The sequence below is a fragment of the Lethenteron reissneri genome, chromosome 5 (assembly GCF_015708825.2).
Source record: "Lethenteron reissneri isolate LAM-NWPU_2019-01 chromosome 5, ASM1570882v1, whole genome shotgun sequence".
NCBI lineage: Eukaryota > Metazoa > Chordata > Hyperoartia > Petromyzontiformes > Petromyzontidae > Lethenteron > Lethenteron reissneri.
In genome coordinates this window covers 4,386,874-4,404,102 of record NC_083783.1, presented here as the reverse complement: position 1 = coordinate 4,404,102, position 17,229 = coordinate 4,386,874, and the positions used below count along the sequence as shown (strand labels likewise).

General features: G+C 53.4%; 1 protein-coding gene across 1 annotated transcript in view; it reads right to left on the bottom strand.

The window, feature by feature from the left end:
* The window catches only part of LOC133352874 (metabotropic glutamate receptor 1-like), an 86,326-nt gene extending 70,449 nt beyond the window's left edge, over positions 1 to 15,877 (bottom strand). The window contains 2 exon segments of the mRNA XM_061568859.1: positions 4,717 to 6,744; positions 15,658 to 15,877. Of these exon segments, the coding sequence (XP_061424843.1) occupies positions 4,717 to 5,428 (712 nt within the window). The 5' untranslated portion in view covers positions 5,429 to 6,744; positions 15,658 to 15,877.
* Positions 15,878 to 17,229: the final 1,352 nt, after the last annotated feature.

Sequence of the window (17,229 nt, the reverse complement as noted above, 5' to 3'; positions counted from 1 at the left end):
GGGAGGGGGAGGCTGTGTGGAGAGGGGAGGGTGGGGAGGAACTGGGTGGGGAGGGTGGGGCTGGGTGGGTGGGGAGGGTGGGGAGGGACTGGGTGGAGAGGGGCTGGGTGGGGGGTGGGAGGGGTGGGGCTGGGTGGGGAGGGGCTGGGTGGGGTGGGGCTGGGTGGGGGGTGGGAGGGGTGGGGCTGGGTGGGGAGGGGCTGGTCACCCCGTGGTGCCCTTATAAAACTCAACGTTTAACCTACTCACGCCGGCTTGTGCCCGCCCTCACAGTCGGGCATGTTTGCGGAATACACCACGCCGCCGTTGACCCTGGCCATTGACCGAGCAACCCAACGTCCCTACCAGCTCCCTCCGCAGGAATGTGTTTTTGACTGCTGCTGCTGTTGCTGGAAGTCTCCACGCGACAACGATGAACCACTTGGTTGAGCTATCATTTGCGATCGCCACGTCGCTCCTGAAAAAACAATCTACGTAGCTCGGTCGGGACCTTGCTGCTCAAGTAAAACATAGCCTCGTTTGAGTGTGTTTTACCTTTCCTAAATGTTTCACGTCCGTCGTGTTTGCTGTTGTAACGTTCTGAACCGCGTGCCCGCTACTGGGCATCTGTGAAACAAAGAGCTTGATAGCTGATCGGCTTGCTCCGGTACGAATCAATATTCTGATTCTGATGTTGCGTCGCATCTGAGCCGGAGAACATGATTCCTCCAGCACGCGGTCTTTGAATAATCCTCGTTGCGTTCTCTCTCTCTCCCTCTGTCTCACTCTCCCTGGCGTTAAGTGTCTCGAGAATTTGCCTCGGGATGAGATAATGAATTATTCAACAATTAACGCACACGCACGCAATACACACACTCACACATCACAGTACACACACTCACACATCACACACACATCACACACACTACGCACACAATACACACACTCACACATCACAGTACACACACATCACACATCACACACACATCACACACACACGCACGCAATACACACACTCACACATCACAGTACACACACTCACACATCACACACACGCACACACACACATCACACACACCCACACGCACACATCACACACTACACACACTCACACGCACGCAATACACACACTCACACATCACAGTACACACACTCACACATCACACACACATCACACACACACACGCACGCAATACACACACTCACACATCACAGTACACACACTCACACATCACACACACGCACACAGTACGCACACACGCACACAATACACACACTCACACATCACACACACGCACACAGTACGCACACACGTACACACTACACACACACGCACACACTACACACACACTCACACGCACACATCACACACACGCACACAATACACACACTCACAAGCACATACTACACACACACGCACACACACTCACACGCACTCACACGCACACACTACACACATACACTCACACGCACGCACCACACACACACCCACACACTCACTACACACACACGCACGCACCACATACACACATCACACACACACATTACACACATCACACACACACACATTACACACATCACACACACGCACACACTACACACACTCACACGCATGCAGGACAAAGACACACACTACACAACGACAAAGATCCCCCATATAGTCTGAACAGACTATCGGGGCAAGTGCTGTTAGCGAACAATTATGAAGACCCGAACAGCACACGAGGGGGGTGGGGTGGCCAGCACCACGCCCGACCGCCTTTGTCTCCCCGGTGACGATGTTTACACACCGCACCAGGTGCTCATTTGAAGCTGAGTCGACCTAGGGGAGGCCCAGGACCGGTTCAAATAATCGTCACTGGTGTTGGTTGCCGTGAGCGGTAATCGGGCTCGTGTTGCCGGGTTCGTAGCGGAGCGCGCTAACCGCTACACCACCGCTCCCCCCACACAAAGATCACCCGTATAGCCTTAACAGACTGTAGGGGCAAGTGCTGTTAGCGAGCACACGCACGACCAAGGCACACACTACGCAAAGACAAATATCTACCGTATAGCCTTGACAGACTTTTATGGAAAGTGCTGTTAGCGAGCAGCAACTATGAAGACCGGCACGGCACACGAGGGGGTGGTGTGATCAGCACATGCATCGCACACCCTCACCCACACACTAACCTACACTCACCCACACTCACCCACACTCACCTACACTCACCTACACCCACCCACACTCACCTACACTCACCTACACCCACCTACACTCACCCACACTCACCCACACTCTCACCTACACTCACACACACTCAATCTCTCACTCACACACAATCTCTCACTCACACACACTTAATCTCTCACTCACACACAATCTCTCACTCACACACAATCTCTCACTCACACTCACCCACACGAAATCTCTCACTTACACACACTCACTCACACTCACTCCATCTCTCACTCACACTCACTCAATCTCACACTCACACTCAATCACTCACCCTCACTCGCACACACTCAATATTTCACTCACACACACTCAATCTTTCACTTACACACACTCACTCACACACACCCAATCACTCACTCACACACACTCAATCTTTCACTCACACACAATCTCTCACTCACACACACTCAATCTTTCACTCACACTCACCCACACTAAATCTCTCACTTACACACACTCACTCACACACACTCAATCTTTCACTTACACACACTCACTCACACACACCCAATCACTCACTCACACACACTCAATCTTTCACTCACACTCACCCACACTAAATCTCTCACTTACACACACTCACTCACACTCACTCAATCTCTCACTCACACTCACTCAATCTCACACTCAATCACTCACTCACACACACTCACCCTCACACACACTCACCTTCACTCGCACACACTCAATCTCTCACTCACACACAATCTCACACACACACAATCTCACACACACTCAATCTCTCACTCACACTCACACTCAATCTCTCACTCACACACAATCTCACACACACACAATCTCACACACACTCAATCTCTCACTCACACTCAATCTCTCACTCACACACAATCTCACACACACACAATCTCACACACACTCAATCTCTCACTCACACTCACACACAATCTCACACACACACAATCTCACACACACACAATCTCTCACACGCAATCTCTCACTCACACACAATCTCACACACTCTCAATCTCTCACTCACACTCACACACAATCTCTCACACACAATCTCACACACACACAATCTCTCACTCACACACAATCTCACACACACTCAATCACTCACTCACACTCGCACACACTCAATCTCTCACTCACACGCACACACTCACCCACACTCACACCTACACTCACCCACACTCACACACGCTCACCAAACCTCCCGCTCCCCCGCACACACTCGCCCACACTCATTCTCATGCTCGCCCACAATCACGCGCCCTTGACTCACGGTGACAATGACAGAACCTCGGCGGACAGGAGGATGAAGATGGTGAGGAGGAGGAGGAGGATGAGGAGCATGGAGCAATCGGTCTTGCGCAGAAGGAATGGGCGATCGCCTGTGGGAGAGGGGAGCGGGGGGGGGCGGGATGGGTGGGACTGTGGTTGGGTGGACGCGGCGAGCAACAAAAATGGACAAATGAGTCGATGGTCAACGAGACGCACGAGGAGAGGAGAGCAACGCCGTGACGTCACAGAGGTCACGGACACGTGACTGCGCACCACGACGCACGTGCGCGAAAGCACGTGACATGCAGAATCGCTGACGATTATGTACAGAGTGTCGCCTTGAACAGAGTGTTGGGGCAGCCTGTGTGCTGTTAGCGAACAGCTATCAATGTCGGCACGGCACACGAGAGGACGCCTTTGTCTCCCCCATGGCGGATGTTTACACACCGCACCAGCTACTCATTTAAGGCTGAGTTGACCTAGGGGATGAGGCCCAGGACCGGTTTTAAATCATCGCCGCCGTTTTTGTTCCCGAGTGGGAATCTAACTCGGGTTGGTAGCGCAGCGCGGTGACCACTATGCCACCGCCCCCCACTGTACACACACATTTATAACAACAACAACAACCGCCGATCGCCACCAAGTGGCGGTGACGTCACCGCGGCGCTTGTGCCAGGCTAGGTGCACGTTAAGGCCACGTGAACTGTCGAAGGCCCGCTGGCAGGAGGTCACGGACCAGACACAGGTGCCATGGACTGACTAACTGAGATGACTGGCAGATGCGCCACCTGTGCTCCCTACCGTGCAAACTCGCTGCTTGTTATCCATCCCCAAAGACAAAGATTCCCCCTTGTAGCCTTAACAGACTGTTGGGGCAAGTTCTGCTAACGAGCACTTATGATGGCCGGCACGGCACACGAGGGGGTGAGTAGCCAGCACCACGCCCGGCCGCCTTTGTCTCCCCAGTGGCGATGTTTACTACACCGAACCAGGTACTCATTTGAGGCTGAGTTTGACTTAGGGGAGGCCCAGGACCGGTTCAGATTATCGTCACTGATGTTGGCCGTGAGCGGGAATCGAACTCGGCTCGCCGGGTTCGTAACGCAGCGTGCTGACCGCTCCTGCATCCCCACCACCATCACCACCATCACCACCATTACCGACACACAAGCCCCCTTTTGCCCGCTCCTTACCTCCTCCTCCCTCCCATCACCTCCTCACCACAGACCACCCGGCACCACCCTCACCCCCACCCACCCCCCTCGACTCACCTTCGGTGTGCACCGCTGAGACGTACGTCCAGTTGTACCTCTTCACGATGTCGAGCATAGCCTGCGCCTGCAGCTGATCGGAGGGCACGACGCGCATGAAGTACTTGAAGAGCGACTTGTCGCTCAGGTCGATGCTCGTGGCCGAGTAGGCGATCTGCGGGATGTTGAAGAGCTGCAGGAGGTTCTGCACCTGGATGGCCACGGAGCTCGAGCCGGGCCCGATGAGGCCGACGATCGGACGCTTGGCGCGCACGGGGGCCTCCTGGCATCGGCCGACACCCCCTGGGGCAGCCGCGGCAACGGCCGCAGCCGCCGCCGCCGCCACATCCTTGGGGTCGTCGCCGGCGGACGTGAGCGAGTCTCTGATGAACTCGATGCTCTGCTCGAGTGCCACGTTCGAGTGCCAGCACGAGTCTCTGATCTCGCATCCGAGGGTGATGCCGGGCAGCAGCGCCGGGTCGGCGTTGATTCGGTCGAGGGTGTGGAACATCGCCTCCACCCGCTGGATGCCGTACTGCTCGCGGATCTCGCCGCACTTGCGCTCCGACACCTTGTCGGCCGGGGGTTGGTGGTGCACCGAGAAGAGGGCGCCGATGATGAGGTCGCCGTCTCTGCGCGCCACGACGCGGCGGCCCGGGGTGCCCTGGGAGCCCGCCAGGCGCGGCAGGAGGATGGCCACGAGGGCGAAGCGTGGTGCCAGCGACCAGCGCATCGTGGTGGTCGTGGTGGTGGCGGTGGTGGCGGTGGTGGTGGTGGTAGCGGTGGTGGTGGTGGTAAGAGTGTGTACAGGCGTGGGTGTGTGTTCGATTGTGAGCAAGGAGTGTGTGAGTGTGAGAGTGATTGTGTGTGTGTGCGAGTGAGTGTGCGTGTGCACGCGTGAGTGTGTACGAGTGAGTGGGTGTGTGTGCGAGTGTGTGTGTGTGCGAGTGAGTGTGTGCGTGTGCGAGTGAGTGTGTGTGTGTGAGTGTGTGTGTGCGAGTGTGTGTGTGCGAGTGAGTGTGTGAGTGTGTGTGTGCGAGTGAGAGTGTGCGTGTGCGAGTGAGTGTGTGTTTGTGTGCGAGTGAGTGTGTGCGAGTGAGTGTGTGTGCGAGTGTGTGAGCGAGTGAGTGAGTGTGTGCGAGTGAGTGTGTGCGTGTGCAAGTGAGTGTGTGTGTGCGTGTACGAGTGAGTGTGTGTGTGCGAGTGTGTGTGCGTGTGAGTGTGTGCGAGTGAGTGTGTGTGCGAGTGAGTGTATGCGTGTACGAGTGAGTGAGTGTGTGTGCGAGTGCGTGTGTGCACGCGTGTGTCTCTGTCGATGTCTATCAATGTGTCAGCCTCATTTTACGTAACTCTGTCTGCCGTGTTCCTGTCTGTCTGTAAGTTCGTGTCTATCTGTCCTCTTGCCCGTCTCTTTGTCTCTCTCGGCTCATCGCCCCGTTCGTCTCCAAGTCTTTCTGTCCGTCGTCCGCCGCTCGATATTTCTCACCGCCCGTTAGTGCCTCGTATCCGTCCGTCTATCTATCGATCTATCTGCTCGTACCGTCCGTCTCATCTAATCTGGACGCCCATCTGTCCTTCTGTCTGTCTATCATCCGTCCGTCTGTGTGGCTCCTGCCCGGCTACGATCGCTCTCGAGTCGACGAAGAGCGAGAGGAGGAGGAGGAGGCAGCGAGGGACATCGCTCGCTCGGGCCGGGTCGCCTCGCCGTCGTCACCGCGTAACTCCACGGCCTCCCACGTGCTCGTGACGCTTCGATACTTATCGATGAGCTACTCAAAATCGTTCTTCTGAATTAACGAATTAACCCCCCTCCACCCCCCTCCCCCCCTCACGATTCTTGACGCGTTAATTCGTCCGTGGATGTCTTCTCGTATCGCTGCGATGGAGCTCACGCGACCGATCGATGTCTCCTGCGGTTTTAAACAATCACCTGCTTCTCCTCCCTCCCTCTCTCTCTCTGACTCTCTCTCTCTCTCACTCTCCACTATCTCCAACTATCTCCTCTCTGTCCACCTCGGGTGATGTCTGTCTCTCGCTCTCGTTCTCTCGCTGCCGCACGCGCACAATGCCGAGTGAGCGAGCGTGGAATTCCAGCAGGCACCGAGCGGGGCCCAGGAACGAAGGCGAAGCACCCCCCGCGGCAAAGGGGATGGGCGGGCAGAGGGACGGGGAGCGCAGCAGAGAACACAATCAGGCACGAGGTAATCAGCCGCGGCGGATCAATTCCACCAGCTCCACCCCCAGTCCCCCCACCTTCACTCCGCCCTGCCCCCTCCCCCTGTCCCCCACCACAACCACAACCATGACTCCGTCTCCATCACTAGCCCACAGACCCCACAGCCCCGCCCCCCACATTCACTCTACCCTGCCCCCTCCCCCTGTCCCCCACCAGCACCACCACAACCGAGACTCCGTCTCAATCGCTAGCCCACAGACCCCCACAGCCCCCAGAGCCCCGCCCCCCACATTCACTCCACCCTGCCCCCTCCTCCTGTCCCCCACCACCACCACAACCACAACCGAGACTCCGTCTCCATCGATAGCCCCCCACAGCCCCCCCCCCCCCCCCACACCGCCCCGTCCTCCTCTCCTTGTCCCTTCGTGAATTGAGCGCGCGCACAAAACGAGCCACGCGTCCAAAGCCGCGCGCGGAGACTCTCGCTTGCTGCTGCTGCTGCCCGGCGAGGCCGATGCCCTAGCGGAGCTGTTGCCGAATGGAGCTCACCCCCAGCGGGGCCGTTGCCTAGCGGAGCTGTTGCCGAATGGAGCTCACCCCCAGCGGGGCCGTTGCCTAGCGGAGCTGTTGCCGAATGGAGCTCACCCCCAGTGGAGCCATTGCCGAGTGGAGCTGTTGCCGAATGGAGCTCACCCCCAGTGGAGCCGTTGCCTAGCGGAGCTGTTGCCGAGTGGAGCTCACCCCCAGTAGAGCCGTTGCCGAGCGGAGCTGTTGCCGAATGGAGCTCACCCCCAGTGGAGCCGTTGCCTAGCGGAGCTGTTGCCGAGTGGAGCTCACCCCCAGCGGGGCCGTTGCCTAGCGGAGCTGTTGCCGAATGGAGCTCACCCCCAGTGGAGCCGTTGCCGAGCGGAGCTGTTTCCGAATGGAGCTCATCCCCAGCGGGGCCGTTGCCGAGTGGAGCTGTTGCCGAATGGAGCTCATCACCAGTGGAGCCGTTGCCGAGTGGAGCTGTTGCCGAATGGAGCTCATCCTCAGTGGAGCCGTTGCCTAGCGGAGCTGTTGCCGAATGGAGCTCATCCTCAGTGGAGCCGTTGCCGAGCGGAGCTGTTGCCGAATGGAGCTCACCCCCAGTGGAGCCGTTGCCTAGCGGAGCTGTTGCCGAATGGAGCTCATCCCCAGCGGGGCCGTTGCCGAGTGGAGCTGTTGCCGAATGGAGCTCATCCCCAGTGGAGCCGTTGCCTAGCGGAGCTGTTGCCGAATGGAGCTCACCCCCAGTGGAGCCGTTGCCGAGCGGAGCTGTTGCCGAATGGAGCTCACCCCCAGTGGAGCCGTTGCCTAGCGGAGCTGTTGCCGAATGGAGCTCACCCCCAGTGGAGCCGTTGCCGAGCGGAGCTGTTGCCGAATGGAGCTCACCCCCAGTGGAGCCGTTGCCTAGCGGAGCTGTTGCCGAATGGAGCTCACCCCCAGTGGAGCCGTTGCCTAGCGGAGCTGTTGCCGAATGGAGCTCACCCCCAGTGGAGCCGTTGCCGAGCGGAGCTGTTGCCGAATGGAGCTCACCCCCAGTGGAGCCGTTGCCGAGTGGAGCTGTTGCCGAATGGAGCTCATCCTCAGTGGAGCCGTTGCCGAGTGGAGCTGTTGCCGAATGGAGCTCACCCCCCCCCCCCCAGTGGAGCCGTTGCCGAGCGGAGCTGTTGCCGAATGCAGCGTTTGTCGAATGGAGCTATCGGCGAGTAGAGTTATTGCCTAGCGGAACATTCTAGAGGGGCCCATCCCGCTGTGCTGGGTACCCATTCGTGAGGCCAAGCAACACCAACGTGGCGAAACGTGGTACAATAACCCCCCACGACCTTGGCGAAGGGATATAAATCGTGATTTGTGCCATTACGATTGATCGCATTGTTTAAACGCTCCCACACGCGGTACTTTTACGAGGACATACTCCCCCCCAAAGCGTTTTCACAGACTATTTGGGGCAAGTGCTGTTAGCGAGTAGCACCTACAAAGGCCGGCAAGGCACACGAAGGGGGGTGAGGTGGCCAGCACCACGCCCGGCCGCCTACGTCTCCCGAGTACTGATTTCTACGCACCGTACAAGGTACTCGTTTGAGGCTGAATCGACCTAGGGGAGGCCCAGGACCGGTTTCAGATCATCGTCACCGGTGTTGGCCGTGAGCGGGAATCTAACTCTGGTTGCTCAGGTTCGTAGCGCAGTCCCCCAATCACTGCACCACCGCTCCTCCCACGATAATCGATAACAGGCACGCGGTCGCACAGCAGCCATCGATGACCTCCGTCCTCTGGACGTGAACTCGATACGGGTGGGTGGTTCGGGACAGGCTGATGGTGAGTCCGCTACTAAACCGTCATCATCACGGTGGCTCGGAGATGTTAATTACCTCGCCTGGAATGCAGGAGGAAGTGGGTTCGATCCCGACCCTGACGCCTGCTGTAGATTTGGAGTTTGCGTTTCTCTCTCTCTCATCATCATCACGGTGGCTAGGGGATGTTAACTACCTCGCCTGGTATGCAGGAGGTCGTGGGTTCGATCCAAACCCTGACGCCTGCTGTATATTTGGAGTTTGCGTCTCTCATCATCATCACGGTGGCTAGGAGATGTTAACTACCTCGCCTGGTATGCAAGTGATAGTGGACTCGATCCCGACCCTGACGCCTGCTGCATATTTGTAATTTGCGTGTCTCGCTCATCATCATCATCATCATCACGGTTGTAGGAGATGTTACTGTAACTACCTCGCCTGGTATGAAGGAGGTAGTGGGTTCGATCCCGACCCTGACGCCTGCTCTATATTTGGAATTTGAGTGTCTCTCTCTCTCGCGTGAATTTTACTCAGGATCCTCCATTTTTTCTCTCCACATTTAGAGGCATGCGTTTAGAAGATGTGGCTTCTAGAAATGTCACCATGAATATCCACAAAAAGAGCTGTATATAGCTAAGTGAACCTTACCTAGTAAAATAAAAACGTCATTGTAGATTTATACCGCAGCTACGTGCCCCTCCGTATACATATTTTTCCCACCAATTAAAACCCAGTGAGCTCTTATCTATTTCTCAGAAGCGACCTGATCACAATGATAGCTCAACAAAGAAGGTCACTGGATCGCGCGCTTTCATATGCGCTTCTGCGGCCGTCTGGAACGCTCTTCCTCCCGATATTAGGAAGCCACACGGAGCAATGCACTTGTAAATAATCTAGATTGGCAAACTAGTTTATCTAAAATTGATGTCTGTGTTTAGTTTATTGTCCTTCCCCCGCACCTCCGATTAGCACGGTTGGCTACGTACGGTGCGAATGAAGTTCAACACGCACACGAAGTGGCTTATTGCGTGGTCATTTACAGCAGGAGCCAAATGTCCTCAAGCGTGTTTGATTCTCAGCGTGAAGAGGTAGAACTTTGGACAGCGCCTTGCGATGCGGTCTGAGTTATACGCTCGGGCAGACATGACAACGATCTCGGTTCGCACGGCGCGTACGCAGATTGCATTGCGTAATTATACCGGTTATGTCGTGGCGATGGTGGTGATCGTGGTGATAGTAGCGATGGTGGCGGTGATGGTGGTGGTGATGGTGGCGATGGTGGTGATCGTGGTGATAGTAGCGATGGTGGCGGTGATGGTGGTGGTGATGGTCGTGGTGGAAATGGTGGAGGTGGCGATGGTGGTGGTGGTGGTGGCGATAATGATGGTGGTGGCGATGGTGCTGATGGTGGTGATAGTGGCGATGGTGGTAGTGGCGATGATGGTGGTGATGGTGGCGATGGTACTGGTGATGGTGGTGGTGGCGATGATGGTGGTGATGGTGGCGATGGTGGTAGTGGTGATGGTGGTGGTGGCGATGGTGGTGGTGATGGTGGCTATGGTGGTGGCAATGGTGGCGGTGGTGATTATGCTGGGGCGTTGGCAGCGGTGCACAACCAACAACAACAACAACAGCGGCTGAACACGTCCCGTGCGAGAAGCAGCACTGTGTGTGCGCGGCCTTCAAACGAAATTATATGCAAAAAATAAGCGACGTTTCGGGCAATGGCCTTTTTTCACAACATATACAGAAGTCATAGAAGCATCTAAGGCATCTACGGTCTCTGTGAAGAAGGGCCATTTCCCGAAACGTCGCCTATTATATATTTGAAGGGTTGGGCTTATTTACGATTGCATTTTTTGCCATTGCATGAAGGCCACCATCCATTTATGAACGACTCGATTAATTCTGAATCAGAATATGTTTCTCATACTGGAGGAATCCGATGATCTGTAAAACTCTTTTTCACAGATAATGTAAATAACGATGATTTGCGAGGCCCCCCTCTGTCAATCCACTGCTGGTTCAAGGCCTCTCCCCACGCTGTGTTGTTGGTCGTTGCGTTTGTTTGACCATACTTCACCGCGCTGGTCACTGCGGGTTGGGGGTGGCGATGGGGGGGTTCACGAACCCACGTGTTCCTCCTGCCGCAACCTCGCAGCAGTCTGATCGATCTTTAGGTGATCCACCAACGCCGAATTTAAAACGGCCTCGCCCAGTGCTGTGAGTCGCGTCCGCTCGCGGGCCAAGAACGACCAAGTTCGACACCAGGTGTCCAACTCCTGTTGCCGTCTAAGTGTGCGGTCGCATTGGGGACAATTTATGTATTCATCTTCTTGGTTCTTTCGGTAAAGTCACGTAGAAGGAAAATAATAAAATAATAAAAATAAAACATAATAAAATAATTATCACGACGTTTCGGCTACAACGCAAGCAGCCGTCCTCGGGTGAAGAATGAGAACGGCTGCTTGCGTTGTAGCCGAAACGTCGTGAGAATTATTTTATCATGTTTTATTTTTATTATTTTATTATTTTCCTTCTACGTGACTTTACCGAAAGAACCAAGAAGATGGATCCCTGCAGTCACGAAAGCTTTACATCGAAATTTATGTATTTTTTAAGAGTTCACCTATGAAGGCTTCGCCGAGCCTCGTGAGTCACTCTTGGGAGGGCCCTGCCACAGCAAGCGACGTGTGTGTTGTCCATGAACGCTATGGTGCATTCGTTGATTGACGACTGACTTCGCTCCGTGATGAGAGCAGGAGAACGGAGAACCCACCGGAGGAAAAACCCCACCACGCATACGAAGGGGCAAATCATTCAAAACCTCTACACAGATAGATTCAATAATCTAGCGTAATTAACCTGGGAGGTTTGGCCGTGAATTCCGTGAGTGAATGGGAGTTTGGCTCCGTGCTGGAGGAGGAAACGGGTGAACCCTGGAGAAATCCCTACCTGCTGTAGACGAAACAGGTAGACACTCAGCAACATCACCTCCTGACCACCACCTCGCCTACAGCACCTGGCAAGCCCCTGGTGAAGGTGGTCACCCGTCCAAGGTACGGACTAACCAGGCTGGAGCCCTGCTTAGCCCCTGAGATCCGGCGAGATCGGGGGCGTTCGGGGTGACTCCGTTCAGGAGTGTCACGTTAAATTAAATCGTCGTGTCTAATACTACTTGACGTGAAACCTTTACAGGATTACACGCCATATCAATCGCGCCGCATCTGTGGGGTGAGTTGGTGGCGCAGTGGGTTTAACGCGTAGGCTTGAACGAGGCTGATTGTATTTACCGGCGAAACGTCGGACTCGAATTGTAAATGCTGTAGTTGGCACACTCTCCAACACAGAACCGATGTGGGTTACTAGTAACGAATTGGCACGTGCTGTTTACGTGATAAAGGTTACGAATTGGCTGTGTCGGATGACGGTGGGCTTAACGAGGCATTGATGTTTTACGCGATCTAACCCAAACAGCCTCTACTATGGTGGCGCAGTGGCTACCGCACTGCCCACTCCTCCCACCAACAAGGTGACCCGACCGAGTTCGACTCCCGGCCACGGCGATCATCAGCGGCGAGAGACGTCTTCACAAGTTCTACTCTTAGTTCTTTCGGTAAAGTCACGTAGATAAAAAATGAAATTAAAATTAAGAAAAATATTTTTTATTAAAATTCTTTTTTATTAATTTTTATCTTTCGGTAAAGTCACGTAGGTAAAAAATGAAATAAAAATTATTTTAATTAATTTTAATTTCATTTTTTACCTACGTGACTTTACCGAAAGATTAAAATTAATAAAAAATAATTTTAATTTCATTTTTTTTACCTACGTGACTTTACCGAAAGATTAAAATTAATAAAAAATTATTGTAATTTCATTTTTTACCTACGTGACTTTACCGAAAGATTAAAATTTCTAAAAAAGAATTTTAATTTCATTTTTTACCTACGTGACTTTACCAAAAGATTAAAATTTATAAAAAAGAATTTTAATTTCATTTTTTACCTACGTGACTTTACCGAAAGAATCCTTGCAGTCACGAAAGCTTCAAATCTAGAATTCACGAATGCTGACAACTGGCTCACAGCCGCCCTCCAAGGCCGCCTCTCCCGGCCCGAACCCAAGATCGTTGTCTTCTGACCAGCGTGGTGAAGTATGGCTCAACAAATATCCCTCGAGCGACGCGGCGTGGAAGAAGGGGGGGGGGGGAAGCCTTCATCCAGCAGTGGACTGACATCACGCGCGTTCCGGTCGCTGCGTTGCGATCGTAACGCGATCCGGCAGTGCGAGTGACCGTGATACAGGTCACCTGTTGGCATTTATGGCAGACGTCGTCCGATGTTTATTTAATTGTCTATACATTTTCAACAACAACAGCAGCGACGATAACAAAACGAGCAGATATCCCCGTCGTCGTCGTCGTTATGATCATTATCATCATCAGCCATTGTCCATCCACTGCTGGATGAACGTCTCCGATATACCGTGGTGTAAGTCTCCACGGTGTCGTGTTCTGGCAAGGTTGAGATAGGGCAGCGTCTCTCTGTCTGCGCATTGTCTATATATATAATATAGAGGTTTGTTTTGGGTTAGATCGCGTAAATATGTGTCGTTAAACCCGCCACCACCCGACACAACCAATTAGTAAGGTTTTTCACGTAAACAGAACGTGGCCAATTGGTTACTAGTACAGCAACACCGCTGTGTGTTGGAGAGCAAAGCCACGACATTTGCAATCTGAGTACAACGTTTCGCCAGTAATTACAGCTAGCTTCATCAGGCGACAGCCATAATTTGTGGAGAAACCCTCCTCCTGTTTCTCTGCCTCTCTGTCCGTCTCTCTGGGTCTGCCCTTGCTTGTCCGCCTGCCCGTCTCTTTGTCTACTTGTCTCTTCATGCATCCCACCCTCTGTGCGTCTCTCTTTCCGTCCGCATGTCTCCGTCTGTATTCATGTCTCTCCCCACGTGTCTGCCTCTGGATTGCCGTCTGTACGTCTGTCACTCCATCAACATGTGTCACTCTCCGTCCCTGTCCATCTCCGATCCCCTGCCCGTCTCTCTGCCCGTCTGTCTCTTTGTGTCTCGATGTCTGCCTCTCCTTCTGTCTACCAAAGTGCATGACGCACAAAAAATACCCACAAAGATCACCCGTAATAGCCTCAATAGACTGCCGATGGAAGTGCTGTTAGCGAGCACCTATGAATGCCGGCACGGCACACACACACACGCAGCTACACTGGCTGAGTCACTCTCCCCAGACGCAGGAAACGCTCCCTGCTCTCGTTCGCTCTCTCTCTCTCCCCTCCTCCTCTTTCTCGCCGTGATTGCGTGCAGCCGCGTTCGCGGGGCCCTAATTGTGTGCGGATGACTCCCTAACAGAGACATCATGAGCCCCCTCTCGACGGGAGGTCGCTCCCTCTGCTTCTCCGCTTCTCTGTCGATCTCTCCGTCTGTCTGTCTCGATGTCAGTATGTGTAGTTGTCTGTATTCCTGTTAAATTGTCTGTCTGTCTGTCCGTCTGCCTGGCTGTCTGTCTCGATGTGAGTATGTGTAGCTGTCTGTATGCTTGTTACCTCGTCTGTCTGTCTGTCTCGATGTCAGTATGTGTAGTTGTCTGTATTCCGGTTACATTGTCTATCTGTCCATCTGCCTGTCTGTCTGTCTGTCTCGATGTGAGTATGTGTATCCGTCTGTATGCCTAGTACCTCGTCTGTCTGTCTGTCTGTCTGTCTCGATGTCAGGATGTGTAGCTGTCTGTATACATTGTCTGTCTGCCTGTCTGTCTGTCTCGATGTGAGTATGTGTATCCGTCTCTATGCCTGTTACCTTGTCTGTCTGTCTATCTGCTTGTTTGTCTCTTTGTCCGCTTGTCTCCCCGTCTGTCTGCCCGTCTGTCTCCCCGCCTGTCTCTCCGCTGTCCGTGGTTACTGAACCGCTGAACCCACTTTTACCCCGTTCCAGTCCAGACTCAAGCCTGTCCCCCATGCTTCCCCCGCGCATCCGACCTCTCCGCGTCTCTCCATCCTCCACGTGTCTTTACGCTTCAACCATCACCATCTTCCTCGACTAAATCGCCGTGCGCGCACAACCCCCCTGCACCTGCGTCGTACGCGAACTCTCGCGATCGACTCCCTCAACCGCCAGCGACATCACTAACTAAAAAACAAAGATCCCCCGCGCGGCCTCTAACCTGCGGACTGCCGGGGCAAGTGCTAACAGCGAGCAGCACCTATTAAGCCCGGCACGAGGGAGGGGGTGGGGGAAGGTGGTGTTATTAAGCACCACGCCCGGCCACCTTTGTTTCCCCGTGTGCTGATGATGCTTGCGCACCGCACTAGATACTGCTCTAGTTTAAGGCTGAGTCGATCTAGGGGAAGGGGGGAGTTGTGACTCGCTCGTAAAGAGAGACACACACACGCGCGCGCGCATACATCATCATCGCTCGTTCGCCGCGGCTGCTGGTACCTGGAGCAGTGTTTTCCGATGACAGACGGGACGAGATGGACGATGATCGATAATTCTCTCGCCAACAACAACAACAACAACGAACAACGACGAACACCAACAACAACTATTATCGTGACAACAATAAGATTAACAATGACGACGGCTTAATCGGCCGATGACACGTTCGTGTATCTAACACGGAATGTGACCAGCGTGAACGCGCAGTGATGCTTCGCGCTCGATGGCACACGCTCTCTGTCGGCTCGCCTAGGAGGGGGGGTGGGGGTCTTTGCCTGGGAGATGTTGGGCGGGTGGGGGGGGTGAATGGAGGGGGGGGTGTGAGCGCAATGTGTTAGGAGAAGGGTGGGTGGTGGGTGGGTGGAGGATGATGCTGGGGTGGGGGGTGTCGGCGGAGATGCGTGTGTCGATTGGCCGCGTGGGGGGGTGGTGGTGATGGTGGTGCTGAATTGTTGAGCTGCGTTGCCATCTCGCGGTGCAGTGGGGAACGGCGACTTGCCCTGGCTTTGTTACACAACAGAGGTCTTTGCTTTTAGATTTGAAGCTTTCGTGACTGCAAGGATTCATACTCTTAGTTCTTTCGGTAAAGTCACGTAGGTAAAAAATGAAATTAAAATTATTTTTTATTAATTTTAATCTTTCGGTAAAGTCACGTAGGTAAAAAATGAAATTAAAATTATTTTTTATTAATTTTAATCTTTCGGTAAAGTCACGTAGGTAAAAAATGAAATTAAAATTGTTTTTTATTAATTTTAATCTTTCGGTAAAGTCACGTAGGTAAAAAATGAAATAAAAATTATTTTTATTAATTTTAATCTTTCGGTAAAGTCACGTAGGTAAAAAAATGAAATTAAAATTAATAAAAATAATTTTAATTTCATTTTTTACCTACGTGACTTTACCGAAAGAACTAAGAGTATGTCTTTCCTTTTGTGTCGGTGAGATCGCGTCAATGTGAGTGTCTCGTTAAACCCGCCACCACCCGACCACAGCCAATGAAGTTAATGTTTGTGACGTAAAGGGCCGTCCATAAATGACGTCACGCGATATTGGACGATTTTTACCGCCCCCCCCCACCCCCTCGTCACACGGCGTCACAAAAAGTCAGACCCCCCGCCTCAAATATGACATCACAAAGCTCCACCCCCCCCAAAAAAAAAACATGCTTCAAATCGCTTTAAACTATTGTCATTGTAGTGCGTATTTAATGTGGCGCTGCACTCTGATGTTGTAGGAGAAAACATTTCATAAAAAGTCAATTTAATTAAGTAGAACGTGTTGTCTACATTTATTTAAAGTTGTGCATTTTTACGTGACGTCACATTTCTCAAACAACCCCCCCGCCTCGTCACACATCGTCACAAATATCTAACCCCCCCCCCCCCCCAGGTGCGTGACGTCATTTATGGACGGCCCCATGGATGCAAATCTCTCGACAGCCTTCGAGAGTGGCGAGGTGGCGGCAGAGAAACGTGCAGCAGCAGCGCCATCTGGCGGGGAGCCGCAGCTCTGCTCTGTCTGTGTATCTCCATTCACCTTATTATTGTTAAATCCTTAATATTAAGTTCGCTT